The following is a 16,792-nucleotide window of genomic DNA, read 5'->3' as shown; positions in this document are numbered from 1 at the left end:
TTAAAAATCTTCGAGCTCTCGCTGCGCAATGAACTGTTCACTTTCTAACACCATGAGCGCCAGAGCTCTACTCTCTTCTCTATCACTCACACCCATAACCCCACCCCATATTTCGGCCCAAAAGCGGAACCACTGTCTCGGTTTCAAACACAAATACCCGTTTCATTTCCGGATCCGGGTCCGGTTATCCTCGCAGTCACAGCAAGAACGTTACCATGTGAACTTCCGGGTCTCGGCTCGAAGTAGTTCGGGCCAGAGGGGTGGTGGGAAAGTCCGGGCCGATGTTAAGTCGGAGCCGTACGATATATCGGATTCGATTCCGGAATCGGTGAAGTTTGAGGAGGCTAAGGACGGTGTCGTGTTGGGGAAGGAGTTGGAGTTGGATAGTGAGAGTGAGAGTGAGATTGAGAGTTCAGTTCCTTGGTGGGAACAGTTTCCAAAAAGATGGGTCATTGTCGTTTTGTGTTTCTCAGCCTTCCTTCTCTGCAATATGGATAGAGTAAGTGCTCTCATCCTTTTGTTTATTTGTGTTTTTGTGTGCGTGTGTGTGTTATTGTTTTATGTTCAAAATGAAGCTTAGAAAGTTATCATGGTTGAGTGTTAGCTGGTATGAGAAAGTATGGTTTTTATTTTTGGATATTCTGTTACTGTTTGATACTAGCCGTTAAAGGAAGACTTTTGAATCTTTGAGTTATATTATAGCAACTTTGAACAGATTGTGTATGGCAGGTGAATATGAGTATTGCTATACTTCCAATGTCAGCAGAGTTCAATTGGAACCCAGCCACAGTCGGTTTGATACAATCTTCTTTTTTCTGGGGCTACCTCCTTACTCAGGTAACGGTAACACGCGATTCTTTAATTCATTGCTTTTATATTTTTTTTAACTGACATCTCTAAGTCTGAATCTACTGTATATGTAACCACTTATAAACTATCCTTTGTCCCCAAAGCTTAAACTGTTCAAAATGGTGAATTTAACCAGTTAACTATTATTCTAACGGCCAAAAGGTTAAGCCCATTATTTAGAATCCTTCAGCTATACTTATTAATTATTATAGCCAAAAAATAGGCCAGATCAGATCAAATGTGTTACAATTCTTTGATTCATGGAAGTTAAAAAGCTTTTACCTGTCATGAATATTGATGGAAGACCTTCATTACTTAATTAAGATTGTTCTTCAGGTTATTCTAATTTCGTTATTGTGAGTGACAGATTGCTGGTGGCATATGGGCAGACACAGTAGGTGGAAAGATGGTCTTGGGATTTGGTGTGGTTTGGTGGTCAATTGCTACAATTCTCACTCCTATTGCAGCTAAAATTGGTTTGCCTTTCCTACTTGTTGTTCGCGCTTTCATGGGGATTGGTGAGGTTGGTGCTTCTATAATTATCTTGTAAAATCAGTTTTCTTAGTAAAGCAAAGTTGTAATATGCGTTTTCCCATTAGATGATATGTGGATAACTGAGAAATTATGTTGTGATACTCTCCTTGCCTTGAATAATTTGATTACTAATTTAATACATTCTAATATATATTCTTCCTATATTATTCATTGGTGATATGATTTTTATTGTCAGGCAAAATGTGTTGTTTTAGTGCTAATCTTTCTAGTCAAATATGCTCAGTTATTTTGGTTCTCCTTCAGGGTGTTGCTATGCCTGCCATGAACAATCTTTTGTCAAAATGGGTTCCTGTAGCAGAGAGAAGTAGATCATTAGCACTGGTGTACAGTGGGATGTACCTTGGATCAGTCACTGGCCTGGCCTTTTCACCATTTTTAATACATCAGTATGGATGGCCATCAGTCTTCTTCTCCTTTGGCTCCCTAGGAACAGTTTGGATTGCAGTGTGGCTAAGCAAGGTAACATTGGCTGCATTCATGGAAGCATTACTGATTAATTACATGTTGCTTTGGGAAAGATTTTAACATTATAAAGTTTGTTACTTGTAGTTCGTTCCTACTATATGAAACCTTTAGGATCACAAGTTTAATTTTTAGTTTTATTTTTAAATATCTGTCTTTGAAATTGAAATTTCAGATATACTTGCTGTAGGCACATAGTTCTCCTCTTGATGATCCTGAACTGCAGCCTGAAGAAATGAAGCTGATCATGACCAACAGCGTTTCTAAAGAACCTGTTAAAACAATACCTTGGAGACTGATCTTGTCAAAGGCACCTGTATGGGCCCTAATAGTGTCTCATTTCTGTCACAATTGGGGGACATTTATTCTTCTAACATGGATGCCAACATACTATAACCAAGTAAGTAAGTCTTTCTACTTAATGCAATATACACTTCTATATCTGGAGGCCGTTGGAATGCAAAAATTTTATTCTGTGAATCTTCTCCAATGCTTTCTTCATAATTCAAGTTTATGGTGCAACCATTAGCAATTAATATTGGCTGCTTGATGTGCACAAACTTCAGTAAACATTGCTATTTGTCATTTCCTGCATACATGGATTGCCAACGAGACAAACCATAAATATTGAGGTTTTGGGGTCCAAGGAAGTAGGAAAGTGGTGAGGACTGTTGGTTTGGTTATTAGATCATTTGTCCTTGCCCTTTTGTGACTGATGGAAATCTTTTGATTTTGAACACGTTGTGGCTCTGGTTCTCTTCTAACCGATGGAAAAAAGCTGGATGAAAATTGCAGAAATGAAAACGTTGTTTAGTTGGGTCATTGCTCCTTATCATTTAATGGCCAATTCTGAATAGGGAAAGTCACCTTTGCTTATAAGGAATATCTTTTATACATCATTGATTGCCTTCAGTATGCGTTATATCTTCTGTAATTAAGATTTTCTCAAGTGTTAATATATGACACAAAATTCTGAAACTGTAAAACCATGCTTGTTTGTATGTATTATTCTAATTTTCAGGTTTACCATCCTGTGGTGTGATAACGCAAATGCATATAAAGATATGAGTTATTGCTTACCATTTTTCTGTTAGCAATATATTTAAACCTGGAATAAGACATCGTGATGAACTCTTCAAGCTGCAAATTTTGCAAAATTGAATAATCTTATGGACATCTTGGAGAAGAGATGTTGCTGTTGATACAGAATACTTTTTTTGGGGTGATTAATGAGCATTTTCATTAACCAAAGAAATTTATAATACAAGTAAGAAAAACATAAAGAAATACAAGAAGCATTTATACGACAAACTAGGCAAGCTAGGATTACAGTTTCTTTAACTGAAAACAGAGAGAAAACCCCTGTACATAGCACGCAACACTCTTTTCTGCACTGTGTTATTGATTTTTCCAGAGAATATTGATGGTATTGACAGAGTAAATATATTTCCTTTCATCCCTCCCTAGGTCCTGAAGTTCAATCTTACAGACTCGGGGCTTGTTTGTGTTTTGCCCTGGCTTACAATGGCATTTTCTGCAAATTTTGGAGGATGGATTGCAGATACACTTGTTAGCAAAGGTTTATCTGTTACAAGGGTTCGTAAGGTACTTCTCATTTTTATAATTAAATCTGAAAATTTCTTAAGTTACAATTACATCAATATTTATCAATGCAAGTTTTGTAAGGTAATGGCATTTTATTGTGATTAAAATAATAATAATAATTAAAAAAAAAAAAAAAAAACTGGTTTGCCTATTACATATTTAAAACTATTTGCCAGTATAAGTATCTTTCATGTCCCCATTCTTCTTTCTTCTCAGTTCTATGCTTTGCAGTATTCTTTATTAAACATTCTTGGTTCACTTGTCTGTGCTGCTGATAAAAGACCTTTCGTCTCTGCAGATCATGCAAACAATTGGTTTTCTTGGTCCTGCTTTCTTCCTAACTCAGTTGAGCCATATTAATTCCCCTGCAATGGCTGTTTTATGTATGGCATGCAGTCAGGTTTGCTACTTACTCTACACTAAATAGAAATAAATACATTTTCGACTTGCTATTTAAGAAGGGTGCACCATTTGGATTTTTATTAAGTCTACGCCTATATTATGTTGCCTTTTTCTCTTAGTTTGTTTGATAATTGATAGTGCAAGTTGACGATGCAAGAATGCATAGCCATGTTGTCCAGACATAGATGAGGAAAATTTTATATTATATTCCCTCTTTTTTGAATGATTAAAATTATAATTAGAGCCTTGATCACATTTACTAGCTAGAATCATCCTAACCGTTGTCAATTTCTTTCTTCAATAGGGTACTGATGCATTCTCACAGTCTGGTCTATATTCAAACCATCAAGATATTGCCCCTCGATATTCTGTGAGTATTAATTCTTTAGTCCTAAATTTTGTTTGTATGTGCTTTCATTAATGGAATGCGAATGGTGTTATACAAAATTGTGAACTCTATGGAACAAGTAGTGGCTGGCTATTGACTTTTGTTTTCCATTTTTCCTCAGGGAGTATTGCTTGGTCTGTCCAACACTGCTGGAGTGCTGGCAGGTGTATTTGGAACAGCAGCCACAGGCTACATCTTGCAACATGGTTAGAACATCTCTCACACCTTTTTAGTACTTTTAAGCCAAAATAGGAGAATATCTGTATATGGTAGACAATAAGAAGGAAAAAAAAAAAAAAAAATACATTGTTACTAAACCAACTGGCCTGGTCAGATAGGTAACTGGTATCTATGTCATTGCGGTTGTTGCTAGTGAGTCAGTGACCCTGTCAAACCCGATAAAATCTTGGATATTTTGATGCAAAATGCTCCTCTCAGATGGTTTGTATCCAACTAACCAAGATTCTAAATTGCGCCAAGTTACTTATATAGGCTCACTGGAATATCGTTTCTCTTATTGAAGTTTTGATTGCATGATTCTTTTACTTTTCCTCTTTTGTCCATTTATATATTTATTTTATGATTCTCAAATTTATTTTCACATTTCAACTAGTGACCCATTAGTTAAACCGTTGACACTTTTTAGATTGTGTTAATATACAGTCCAGATTTAATTATTGTACAAAAAAGTATTGATTTGAATCTTGAACCAATTTTTTTTTTAAGTAAAAAAAAGTAGTATTAGAACTCTAATACCATGTTGACTTTTAACCTGAAGTAAAGTAACTTACAATTACAGTCTTGATGTATATATTATGTACTTTGGTCTATCACCAAGATTTGTTGAACCAGTTCTGAAACCAGCTTATCTGATTCTTCTTCCACAAATTTATCAATGACTGAATTTTACTAACGACTCAAAGCTGGGTGAGCAGGTCCTAGCTTGGTCATAATTCCCCCGAATTTGGGCTGGTATGAAGGGCATATCTATTTTGGGTGTATAATTCATAATTTAGTTATAGTACTCTATATATATTGCATTTACAACCAATGGTTGTATTAACTTAATGAAGATACCTGAAGAGTGTGATACTATTCTAGACATTGCACTCTTGCACTTGTTCAATTTCCCAATGAGGATTGCTTTATAATGGTGTTATTTAGATGCTAAGCACATTCTTACCTTAACCTGTAACCACCTGCTATTTTTGTAGCCTTTATTACAATCTGGTTTTACGCTCACTGCCATTGTGTTTATCATTTGAGAGTTGAGACAATAAACTGATTCTTATATATATGTGTCCCCCTCTTCTCATTGACAATACTCAGGTTCATGGGACGATGTTTTCAAGGTTTCTGTTGGGCTCTACTTGTTTGGCACTGTAGTCTGGAACCTTTTTTCAACTGGGGAGAAGATCTTGGATTAATAGATATTTGATCTTTCATATGCGGCAGTTCAATCCTGAGATAATACAGAAGAGTACGTTGAACAATTATTAATGGTTGAAAGATGTGAAAGAAAGATATTAACATTGAAGAAGGCAAGATCATATTTTATTAAATGATATTCTTGTGCTTGAAGATTAGCAAAAAAAAAACTTCACATGGAGCATGGAGCTTGAACTCATAAAGAATAAACTGCCCCATTTCTTGGAGTTCGATATACGTACGCAATTTAGTGGCATCTCAATAGAGGAAGGATCAATATATAAAACAACCCCAACAGAGCCTGTAAATGTTGTATTCAAACTAACACATCAATTTTGTGATTTGTTGAGTATATAATTTATATAATACTGTTTCACCAATCTTTTTCTGTGCTATGATAGCTCTATTTCTTTCGTCATTTTAATTTTTCATTTTTTTTCCTGATATGATACCTCTTTTTCTTTCATCATTTTTTTTTCCTGATGTAAAATGCCGCACTAGTGTATTTGTGGTCATGCAAATTTGTAATAGATGTGGTGGATATCCGATAGAATTGGAACTATACGGAGATGCGGGTAAATTAGTGTAATTATTTATTCATTTATTTAGATAATTCCTCTTTAACATGCATATCTTATAATGGTAAATCAGGGAAGCCTTGTGGGCTCTTAAACCCTTCAAGCCACCTGGGCCTGATGGTTTATATGCTGGTTTTTTCCAACACTTTTGGCATGATGTCAAAAATTCTATTTGCAATGAAGTTCCTTGGTGTTATTCCAGAGTATTTGAACAAAACTTTGATCACTTTGATTCCTAAATGCCAATATCCTAAATCTCTAGCCAATTATAGACCTATCTGTCTGTGTAATTTGGCGTACAAAATCATCTCCAAGATTTTAGTGGCTAGGATTAGACCATTGCTTAGCAATCTTATCTCCCCAATCCAAACTGCTTTTGTGCCGGGTGGATAATGTAATTATCGCTCAAGAGCTTATTTATACCATGGATAATTTGAAAGGCAGAGAGGGGTATATGGCTGTCAAGGTGGAACTTGAAAAGGCCTATGACAGATTAAAGTGGAGTTTCATCTACAAAGTCCTCCAAGCTTTCTATTTTCCCTCCAGCGTAATTAAAGTGATCATGAGTTGTGTTTCTTCATCAACAATTTCTATGCTGGTTAATGGGAATGCTCTTGAAGCTTTTTCTCCGTCTAGAGGCATAAGACAAGGTGATCCTTTGTCACCATACTTGTTTATTTTGTGCATGGAGTACTTGGGTAGTCTTGTTGAAGAGAAGTGCTCTAAAGGAGCTTGGGTTCCCCTTAAGGCCTCTCGTGGGAATTTAAAGATCTCCCACCTCTTTTTGCGGATGATCTTATATTGTTTGCTAAAGTTGATAAGGAAATTTGTGAAGCCATCCCGGATGTTTTGCGTACTTTTTGTTTAGAATCGGGGCAAAAGGTTAGTTCGGATAAGTTAAGAATTTATTTTTCCCCTAATGTTGCTCCTGAGCTAAAAGAAAGAGTGTGTGAGAGTTTGGGTATGCTTGAAACTAGCAACTTTGGGAAATATTTGGGATTTCCCCTTAGACATAGAGGGGCTTCTAGAAGGCAGTTTAACTTTGTGGCTGAATGGGTGATGGGTAAGTTAGTTGGGTGGAAGGCTAAATTCTTATCCTTTGCTTGGTAGGGCTGTGTTGTTAAAGTCTGTGATGTCAACTATTCCTAATTATGTCATGCAAGGGGCTGCTCTTCCAGTTCACTTATGTGATAAGTTGGATAAAATTAACGGAGATTTCCTTTGGGGATCGTCGAATGAAAAGCGAAGAATGCATCTAGTAGAATGGGAAAAAATTATTAGGCCTAAAGATGAAGGGGGTTTGGGGATTCAATCTGCCAGAGCAAAAAATATTGCGCTTTTGGCAAAGTTGAACTGGAGAATGTATCAAGAAAAAGAGGCTGTTTGGGCGAGGATTCTGTTGAATAAGTATTGCTCTAATTCTAGAAAGAGGGCTGCTAACCCGGATGCTCTCCCTTCTTCTCCTAATTGGTCTGCCATTAAGCTTGGTTTTTCCACCTATGCTAAGGGTATTTGTTGGGGGATTGGAAATAGCTCAAGGAAAAGTGTGTGGATTGATAATTGGATTAAAGGGCAATCCTTAAGGGAACTCATTGAGTGGCCATTAACAAGGAATGACATGAAGTTAGCTATAGCTGATATTCGGGATAATCATGAGTGGAATTGGGAGAATTTATCCTTTGTTTTGCCATCTATAATCAAGGATAAAATTAGAGCTGTTCCATGCCAAGAATTTGGTGATGAGAAGGATGTAATTTTGTGGAAACATACGAAGGATGGGGAGTTTACTGTTAGCTTGGCTTATCTTCAAATTATTGGTGGTGCTGGGGATGGTATTACTTTTAGGGGCAACTGGATTTGGAAGATGGACACTTATCCAAAAATTGTTAGCTTTTTATGGTTATGTTTGCATAATAGCATCCCAGTCAGGGAGGTTTTGGCTGCTAGAGGTATCAATTGCAACAAGCTATGTCCTATATGCAGAGAACAAGATGAGTCAATTGAGCATTTGCTTAGAGAGTGTAGTTTCGCATGACAATTCTGGGCTAAAATTCATGCTCCTCGAGTTTCCTCTATGCCTATCCATAATGTGAGTGACTGGCTGCAAGCAAACTGCCAAAGCAAGCTAATCCATCGCAACTCTACTCCATGGAATTTAATTTTTCCACTTGCTGTTTAGAGCATTTGGAAACACCACAACAAAGTTGTGTTTGAAAATTTCCCTCTTAATTTGAACCTTCACAGATTCTATATTAATGACGCAAGGGAGTATTTTTATTGCATTGCTAAATCTGGGAGGAAGAAACAGTTGACTTCCATACCTGTGAAATGGAACAAGCCACCTGAAGAGTGGTTTAAATTAAATACGGATGGTGCTTCAAGTGGGAATCCAGGTAAGGCAGGGGGTGGTGGTCTAATTAGAGACTATAATGGGAGATGGATCAAAGGTTTTTTGAGATCCATTGGACATGCCTCCAGTTTTGTTGCGGAATTTTGGGCTTTAAGAGATGGATTGAAGCTGGCTTTAGGCATTGGAGTTCAGAGGTTGGTTGTAGAGTTGGATGCTAAAGTGGTGATTAGTCTCATCACATCCACAGGTGGTTCTAATAAACCGTATCTTCCTCTTCTTAATGATTGCAGATACTTGCTAAGCAGGTTCCTCCAGACCCGAGTGGTCCATGTGTTCAGGGAAGGGAATAGGTGCGCTAATGCACTTGCAAGAATGGGCAGCAACATGGCTGAGGAGTTTCTGGTTTTTGATAATCCTCCTAGTCCTGATGCTTTGTATTTTGTTAATATAGATGCTGGTGGTGTTTTGTATAGTAGGACCACTAACTCTATTCTCACTGATATACTGAGATAGCTCTGTTTGTATTTTCCCTTTAACCCCAAAAATAAATAAAATAAAATAAAATCCAACTTTTTTGTTACATTTTTTGAGAAAGCTTTTTTGTTATACGACATGATACAACTCAAAAAGTGTACTTTTTTTCCTCCTTAAAATAGGTGTACCATTTTTTGCTCATTCTTATTTTTTATTTGGATTTTGTTAATGTGTGCCCTAAAGGCACACAATAATTAATCATTTTTAGAAATATTTTATCGGGAATTGAAAAAATATTTATAGTTTTTTCAATTTCTGAGAAAATGTTTCAAAAAATGGATGGTTTAAGGGCACACACTAACCGGACCTTTTTTTTAGTTGTATTTGGAACCAAAAAAATGTACGATTTTTTGTAATCTTTAACATGACGTAATGTGATTAAAATAATATCACTCTTACTGTGCATAAATTACATTAGACTATTTAGTTGCGAAGAAATTTATAAAAAGTGTTGTACAAAGACAGAAAGTGGAAGATAAGGTAGAAAAGAGAAAGGGAAAGTGATCGGATTCCATAGTAGAAGAATAGAACTTTGTGTCATATATGTATAGACATACATAAAAGAAAGACCATATCAACAGACATGGAATATGAACTTGACAAAGACATTAATAATCTTTCCAACCTTAAAGGCCAGCAACAACTGTACTGCAAATTTAGGTATCCAACAACTCACCCAACCCAACAAACAACAAATAACATATCATATAGAATCATAGATGAAAGTAAAAAAAAGTAAAAACAACAAATTGAATGACTCATACACCCTCGGCTTGCTTACACAGTTGACTTTTTGTAACGACAAAAACCGCTGAACAACGATTTTTTCTTTTCTTTATCACACACAGGCTGCGACATCTGGACCTCCTCCGAGCAGACGTGGCTGCAAGTACACACGAAGCCCAGCCTTCATGAACAGAGTGAGAGACATTTTCTGCTCAACACGGTGACCGGGAACTGGAAATAACCGGTACCTGAGAAGCACAGCCGAGGCCACCGACTTCATTTGCAGGTAAGCCAAGTCTTTTCCCAAACAAGTCCTCGGCCCAGCATTGAAAGCCACAAACTTGTACCCATCTTTCGGTGTTTCGAACCGGTCTCCATCACCCGCTAACCACCGCTCCGGTTTAAAATCCATGCAGTCCTCACCCCATATACTCTTCATCCTCCCAACCGAATATATCGAATACGTAACAGTAGAACCGGCGGGTACAAAAGTGCCGTCCGGCAAAACATCGTCCGACACGACATACTTGAAATCTTCCGGCACGGAAGGGTATAAACGCAGCGTTTCAGCCAATGCAGCTTTCAGATAAACCAACCTGTCCGCCTCGTCGAACGTCAACGGCTCCTCGATCCACTTCTTTGTGTCGCTGCCACGCGTCTCCTTCAGAACCGTCGATATTTCGTTGATGATCTTCTGCTCGGTTTCAGGGTGGTGCATGACGAGCCAGAAGAACCAGCTGAGTGCCACCGACGACGTGTCGCGTCCGGCGAGGACGAAGTTCAAGGCGATGCGTTGGAGGACTGAGCTCGTGAAGGGCTTTCCGTTAACGTCGTGTTTGTTGAGGAAGCGTGATAGTAAATCATCAGACGGAGCTTCCTTACGCGCCTCGATGGCATCGTTCATGTAATTCTCTACAACTTGGAGGCTTTCTTTTAATTTCTTCTCACCTCCGATACCGAGCAATTTCTCAAACCTCCAAATTAAACCAGGGTAGAGTAAGCGTTGGAGAGTGGCTTCAGTGGCAGTATCAAACGCCATGGCAAACGGGTTATCGGGTAGATCCGGAGACAGTGTTTCCGGGTCTTTACCGAAAGTGAGACCACATATGTTGTCAAAGGTCAAACGGAGCAGCAAATCCTGTAAGTCCACGTGGGTGTTGTCTTTAGCGGCTTTGTCTAATATGCACCAAAGTCGCGACTTGATGGTACGGTTCACCCACCGAGACATTGCTTGTCTTAGTGTACGAGTGGTGAACTCCAACGCCGCCGTTTTGCGTTGTATAAGCCACGTTTCGCCGTCGCTGTTGAAAATCCCTTGGCCTAACAGGTCGTGGAAAGCGGCTTGCCAGTCTGGTCCTTTTGGGTAATTATCGAACTTGGTTCGGAGGATGTGTTCGATGTTTTTTGGGTGACATGTGACAGTGAAAAACCCTTGCTTGCGAGCTAAGAAAGGGAAAGGCATGGTGCAAGTTTGGTACGTGGCTGAACCACCGGTTGCACGAAGGTTATTAGCCATCCAGTCGTGGATTCTGCTCCGGTTCGATATGAGAGCCGGGAGGCTTCCCACGACGGGCCATACTTTTGGACCGGTGAGCTTTTGGGCTAAGAGGTTGAACCAGAAAAGATAGAGTGCTATTGCACCTGCTATGCCAAAGAGAATAGATAGGGTTTCCATGTGAGAGAATTGGTATAGCTAAGAGTTTAAGACTGCTTTGGACCTAGAGAGAGAGAGATGGGGTATTATATATAGAGTAAAGATAACAAGAAAGATTTTAGGAGAAGTTGTTGGGACTTTTTGAGCCAGGGGTCGGTATCGATTTGATAGGAACAGAGAGAGAGTGTACACGAAAGCCATATGTATAATTTCTGGAATAGTTTATAGTCACCTAAGTGGGTGAAGTCTCTTACTTGTAGTCATTCGTTTATAACTTGAAATGGGCTTTCCTAAAACGTCCAACTTCATGCAATTTAATTATTCGTAAATCTAAACGGAGCAAGCTACGTATTATGGTTCATTCTAGTTCAACTCCACCGTTCCAGCTTGCAAAAAGAACATCTGTGCCTTTGGCAAGGGAAAAAAATACCGTTAAAAGTTTTTGAGCTTTCCCGATGTTTTTACCGTACTTTTAAAGAAATAAGTCATCAGTAAATTGCATTTAAAGACACTCATTGTGTCAGTTTTTGAGCTTTATCAATGTATGCATATAATAAGGATATCATCAATTTGATTAAGAAAGTATACTGCGTGTAATATAACTTGTTTATCTTCCCTTAAAAGTTATTATGACTTTTGAGTAGAATTGTGATATGATTTTGTTTTAGAATCCCTTTCCCTCTCCTTTATGTATATTTGCTTCTTAAAAAAAAAAAAAAGTTATCATCAATTAGCACTTAAGTGTACTTTTTTAGTAAAATTGTTATGATATGAATAATATATTATACTTTGCTTTGTTTATAAGATAATAATGATTCAAAGAATCAACAAAAGATTTATATGATACTAAAAAAAATTCAAGTCATGGGGGTGGGATTTATGAGAGATCATGATCTGCATAATCTACATAATATATAAAACATGGAAAAGTGTGACTTTTTGTTAATTTGCTTTAATATTTGGTTTTTACCTCGACAAAATTTGAAATATCTCTCCACAAACCATAAATGTAAGGCTACTTCTTTATCCAACCAAAAAAAAAAAAAACATTTTTAGTCTTTGTAGCTAGATTTCAGCCTAGAGATCTCCTATTTAGTTAAATAAGTCATACTCTCTCTCTTTCTTCATCAATTCAATTTACCCACTGTATATCTTGAAATTGAAATAAATCTTTTATTTCAATAATATGCTTAGCATCCAATTTATAAATTGTGTTGGCTATTGACTGTATTTTGTAAATGATATTAGTTGTATAGGGTTTTAGGTCTACCTAATTTCTGCATAGGAAAATCTAATTCTAAATAATTTTGTTTTCTGTGTTTTTCCAATAAAAATTTGAAAGTTAAATGTTTGATGTTTAATACAGGCACAAATCCCTGAACTTCAACATTTTAAAGCAAGAACAAAAATTTTGTTATGTTTTTTAATTTAAAAAATATATTATTATAAAAGTATCATATAAATCTTTCGTGACTCTAGTGCACTAACTTTCCTATATAGATCATGTAGATGATCTCTCATGACTCCTACACTTATATTACCTAGCTATAAATTGTTTTAGAATCATACAAATCTTTTGGTGATTCTCTGAACCATTTTCATCTTATAAACAAAGCAAATTATAATATATCATTCATATCATAGCAAATTTTCCCAAAAAAGTACACTTAATTAGGTGCAAATTGATGATAACCTTAGTGCACTCAATTTTTCCCTCCTCCTAGTCTCTAAAAATGCACTAAATTTCCTCATAGTACACCACAAATAATAAATATGAAAAATAACAGTGCAACTGAAATAATTTTAAAGTTTCTAGATATGAAAGTATAAACATGTTATCAATTAAACATCAAAAATCATGAATTTAACATTAACATAACGTCGTGCAAGCCATTCACTTTCTCCAACTCAACAACTCACCATAACATTAAGCGTCATCGATTTCATTATACAAGTGTACATGTAATTTAAGTATAGAATACTTACTACACTAAAGCCGAGTGCACTAGCTAAACTCTCATTCCACTTGCCTTCTTCTTAGGGTCTGTTTGGATAGAACTTATTTTGTTGAAACTGAAAACTGAAAACTGAAAACACTGTAGCAAAATAATTTTTAAATATGTGAATAGTGCTGTGGGACCCATTTTTAATGAAAAAATTGATAAAAAGTAGAGTTTGTGGGACCCGTGAACAGTGCACAAGTGCACTGTTCACAGAGGACCGGGTCAACAATTGCTGCTGGGGAGAATAAAAATACAAAAAAAAAAAAGGAAAACGCAGAAAACTTGAAACGTAGAACGCGCAACGCTCTATACAAACACACACTTAGTCTCTAGTGCACTAACTTTGTCCCTGGTACACCATAAATAATAAAAATGAAAAATAACAGTGCAACTGAATTTTTTTTAAGTCTTTAGATATGGAAGTATAAACATGTTATCAATTACACATCACAAACCATAAACTTAACATAATTTTTTAACATGAACAAATTACACATGACATACCATAAATCTATCAAACGTGTCCTTAGTGTTATTATTTATGTATGGACAAGTATAATCGTGTGGGCCAATAATTAATATAGTGCAAGCGAGTTGAATTTTGTCATTTAGTTTAAAATATTTTTAAATAAAATCAATGACAAATAGGTAATGAAAATTGCATAAAAAAAATGTTATATAAACTTAATGTAACAGCCAAAAAGCAAGAAACCAACCTATTGTCTTAAATGATGATTTTACTGTTTGCTATCACAATAAATTTCTTTAGAGATGGGAAGTCAAATTTGTTTTATGATATCCAATGCAAAGTTTAAGAAAGCATATGTCATAGAATTGAATGAGAAAATGTATTTATTTCTTTAATTCATAGTTTGAAAGTTGATTAAGAAAAAACACAAGTGTTGGTCCCTGGGTCTAGTCCGAGGATGAGGTTACAAAAATGGATGAACTCTTTCTTTCTTATCTTTTTTTTTTTTTTTTACTCTTTTTCTTCTCTCGCCTCCATCTAGATCTTCTTCTTGCTTTTATATCCAGCTACAAGGTATCTGGATCCTACACTTAGAGGGCTGGGATCGCACTCCTAGAACTCTTGTCCCATCCAGAACATACCAGCAAGCTTTAAACTAAAATTTTAACTGTGCCACCACTGTTCATGATCATTTTTCATTAATACGGTTAGAGGAGTGGTTGTCTAGTATTTAATGCGGAGGAGATGGCTTCTATGCCCTTTTTTCTTCATCCTTCTCGTATTCCATGCTAAGTCTGCTTTCTTTCCTTTTTGATGGTTTAACCTTGTGTCCCTCACACAACTAGTGCCCGTCCCCCAAGGTTCGAGGTATATCCTTGGAACCTTCATCAAATGTGTTACCCAAATCTCTTTTCGAATCGTGAGATCACCGTCCTAGATCAATTGTCGGATTTTAGCTCCTCGAAAATAACCTTGACTGCCTGTTTAAATCGTTTTTGGGATCCTCGTCCCCCCACAGTTAACAAAATAAAATGGTCACACCTACCCACATCAACAATAGACAATGATAATTAATAATAAACTATTATGTAACGATTTCAAATTATAACAATTTATAAAAAGAAATAGTAATAATTCATGTATTTGAGATTTTTTTTTGTGTGTTAATAACTCAATATATTCAAATTATATTTTGATTAAATTTAATTTAATTTAAGCTTCTTAATGACCCCCTTGAAAAATATTCATGGAGACATTACTGTCTAAAACCTCATATATTACACCCTCCATTAGAGTATTGTCGCATCATATTTTATATAAATAATAGAATAAATAATTTCATATACAAATATACAATCATAATATATACTTATTAATAACTATCATAATTATCAAGTTTTATATTTAGAAAAAGAAATAGAGAAGATTGTATTTTGTTGAACTTTTATATGTATTGCATGGGCAACTAACTGGTTAATTGATTGATACATAAACCTATGACATCTACTGCATGATAAGTACTCTTTGTCATTAAACCAAACATTAATTAATTTTTTGTGTAGGCGGATGTTTAAATCTTAAATCTCTTATTTAAACTTTACCAATTGAATTAAATATAACTTACAAAATTACATAATCATTAGTCAAATTTTATCATCACACATCAAATCAAGCAGTTATTATAATCGCAATTTGGTTACATGAACGGACCACTAATTATCAATTGTAAGTGAATTAGCATAAGATATTTTTATTAAATGTTATTTTGTATATCTCCTGTACTTGTTTCTTGCTTATAGTTTGTGTTCGAATAGTTGATTTTGAATTAAATTAAATTGATATAAAAATTAGTAATATACAGAATGGAATTTATACAATACTGAATATCTACATATTTCGTTCAATTTCAAATTTTTTGTAAAAGGTTTTTTTATAAGAATTTTTTTTTGTAAAAGTATAAGATAAAAAAGCATAAATAAATGTACAAACAAGATATATTACGAAGTGCAATAGAAATTTTGGGACTAAAAAAGCAGCAATATAAATTTAGTTATTTCTCTTATTACATTTAAACTTAACAGCAAACTTATGTAATCTTGATATAATTTCATAAGTTGTTAAAAAGTTCAATTTTTTTAATATTTAATATAATTAGTGTGTGTGTGTGTGTGTAGTATCATTTATAGTTGTATTTTCAAGAAAAATGCATAACAATTTATTGAAGGAGATGATATTTCATATACTCCTTCGTTTACTAGCAAAAAACAAAAAAATATATATTGTCTCATATTATTATAATTGAAAATGATTTTATTTTTGTTTATTTAAAATCTAATATACATACATACATAATATACATGAGAATAAATAAAATCATTTAAATTATAGAAAAATCTTAAATGTATCTAAAAAACTTCAAGATAATAATAAAAATATATAAATTTGACTCTTAATATAAATAGTAAAAGATGGGACTGGAAATGTTGGTTTTGATAATTTTATTGTTGTAAGAAAATAAAATTTAAAACTTCATAAATTAAGCATATAAGTTCAGTAAATTGAAGTATTTCTGTATAAATATAATATAGGAAATGTTTAACATGTATTTTATATGTTTAATTATAAATAAAAAAAAACATGTATTTTTTAAAAAAAATTTGTTTCGGTTTTTTTTTTTTTTGTAAGAATTTTTTGTTTAGTTTGGTAATATATATATATATATATATATATATATATATATAACGTACCAAATAACATTATTCTATGCATGAAATATGCATAGTGGATTA

At 35.0% G+C, this 16,792-nt stretch overlaps 2 protein-coding genes across 2 annotated transcripts; one reads left to right on the top strand and one right to left on the bottom strand.

Annotated features, from left to right (window-relative positions):
• On the top strand, positions 1-6,069 carry LOC115989310 (sodium-dependent phosphate transport protein 1, chloroplastic). Its single transcript, XM_031112985.1, has 10 exons — positions 1-499; positions 730-837; positions 1,217-1,372; positions 1,648-1,863; positions 2,057-2,266; positions 3,334-3,471; positions 3,770-3,871; positions 4,178-4,243; positions 4,383-4,467; positions 5,591-6,069. Exons 1-10 carry the CDS (start codon positions 29-31, stop codon positions 5,686-5,688), a joined length of 1,650 nt encoding a protein of 549 aa, XP_030968845.1. The 5' UTR covers positions 1-28; the 3' UTR covers positions 5,689-6,069.
• A 3,596-nt stretch (positions 6,070-9,665) lies between these two features.
• LOC115989299 (cytochrome P450 86A1) lies at positions 9,666-11,591 on the bottom strand. Its single transcript, XM_031112976.1, has one exon. It carries the CDS (start codon positions 11,550-11,552, stop codon positions 9,990-9,992), a length of 1,563 nt encoding a protein of 520 aa, XP_030968836.1. The 5' UTR covers positions 11,553-11,591; the 3' UTR covers positions 9,666-9,989.
• Between the last annotated feature and the right edge of the window lie 5,201 nt (positions 11,592-16,792).

Source organism: Quercus lobata, chromosome 1, assembly GCF_001633185.2.
Source record: "Quercus lobata isolate SW786 chromosome 1, ValleyOak3.0 Primary Assembly, whole genome shotgun sequence".
NCBI classification, from domain to species: domain Eukaryota; kingdom Viridiplantae; phylum Streptophyta; class Magnoliopsida; order Fagales; family Fagaceae; genus Quercus; species Quercus lobata.
Note: the sequence above shows the minus strand (reverse complement) of the source record. Positions and strands in the feature narration are given on the sequence as shown.

Bases quoted from the DNA above. Each gene is read 5' to 3' on its own strand.
- LOC115989310 (XM_031112985.1), top strand. From the start codon at position 29: ATGAACTGTTCACTTTCTAACACCATGAGCGCCAGAGCTCTACTCTCT. The intron at 2,267-3,333 runs GTAAGTAAGTCT...ATCCCTCCCTAG, and splicing joins TGCCAACATACTATAACCAA to GTCCTGAAGTTCAATCTTAC. The intron at 4,244-4,382 runs GTGAGTATTAAT...ATTTTTCCTCAG, and splicing joins ATATTGCCCCTCGATATTCT to GGAGTATTGCTTGGTCTGTC.
- LOC115989299 (XM_031112976.1), bottom strand. From the start codon at position 11,552: ATGGAAACCCTATCTATTCTCTTTGGCATAGCAGGTGCAATAGCACTC.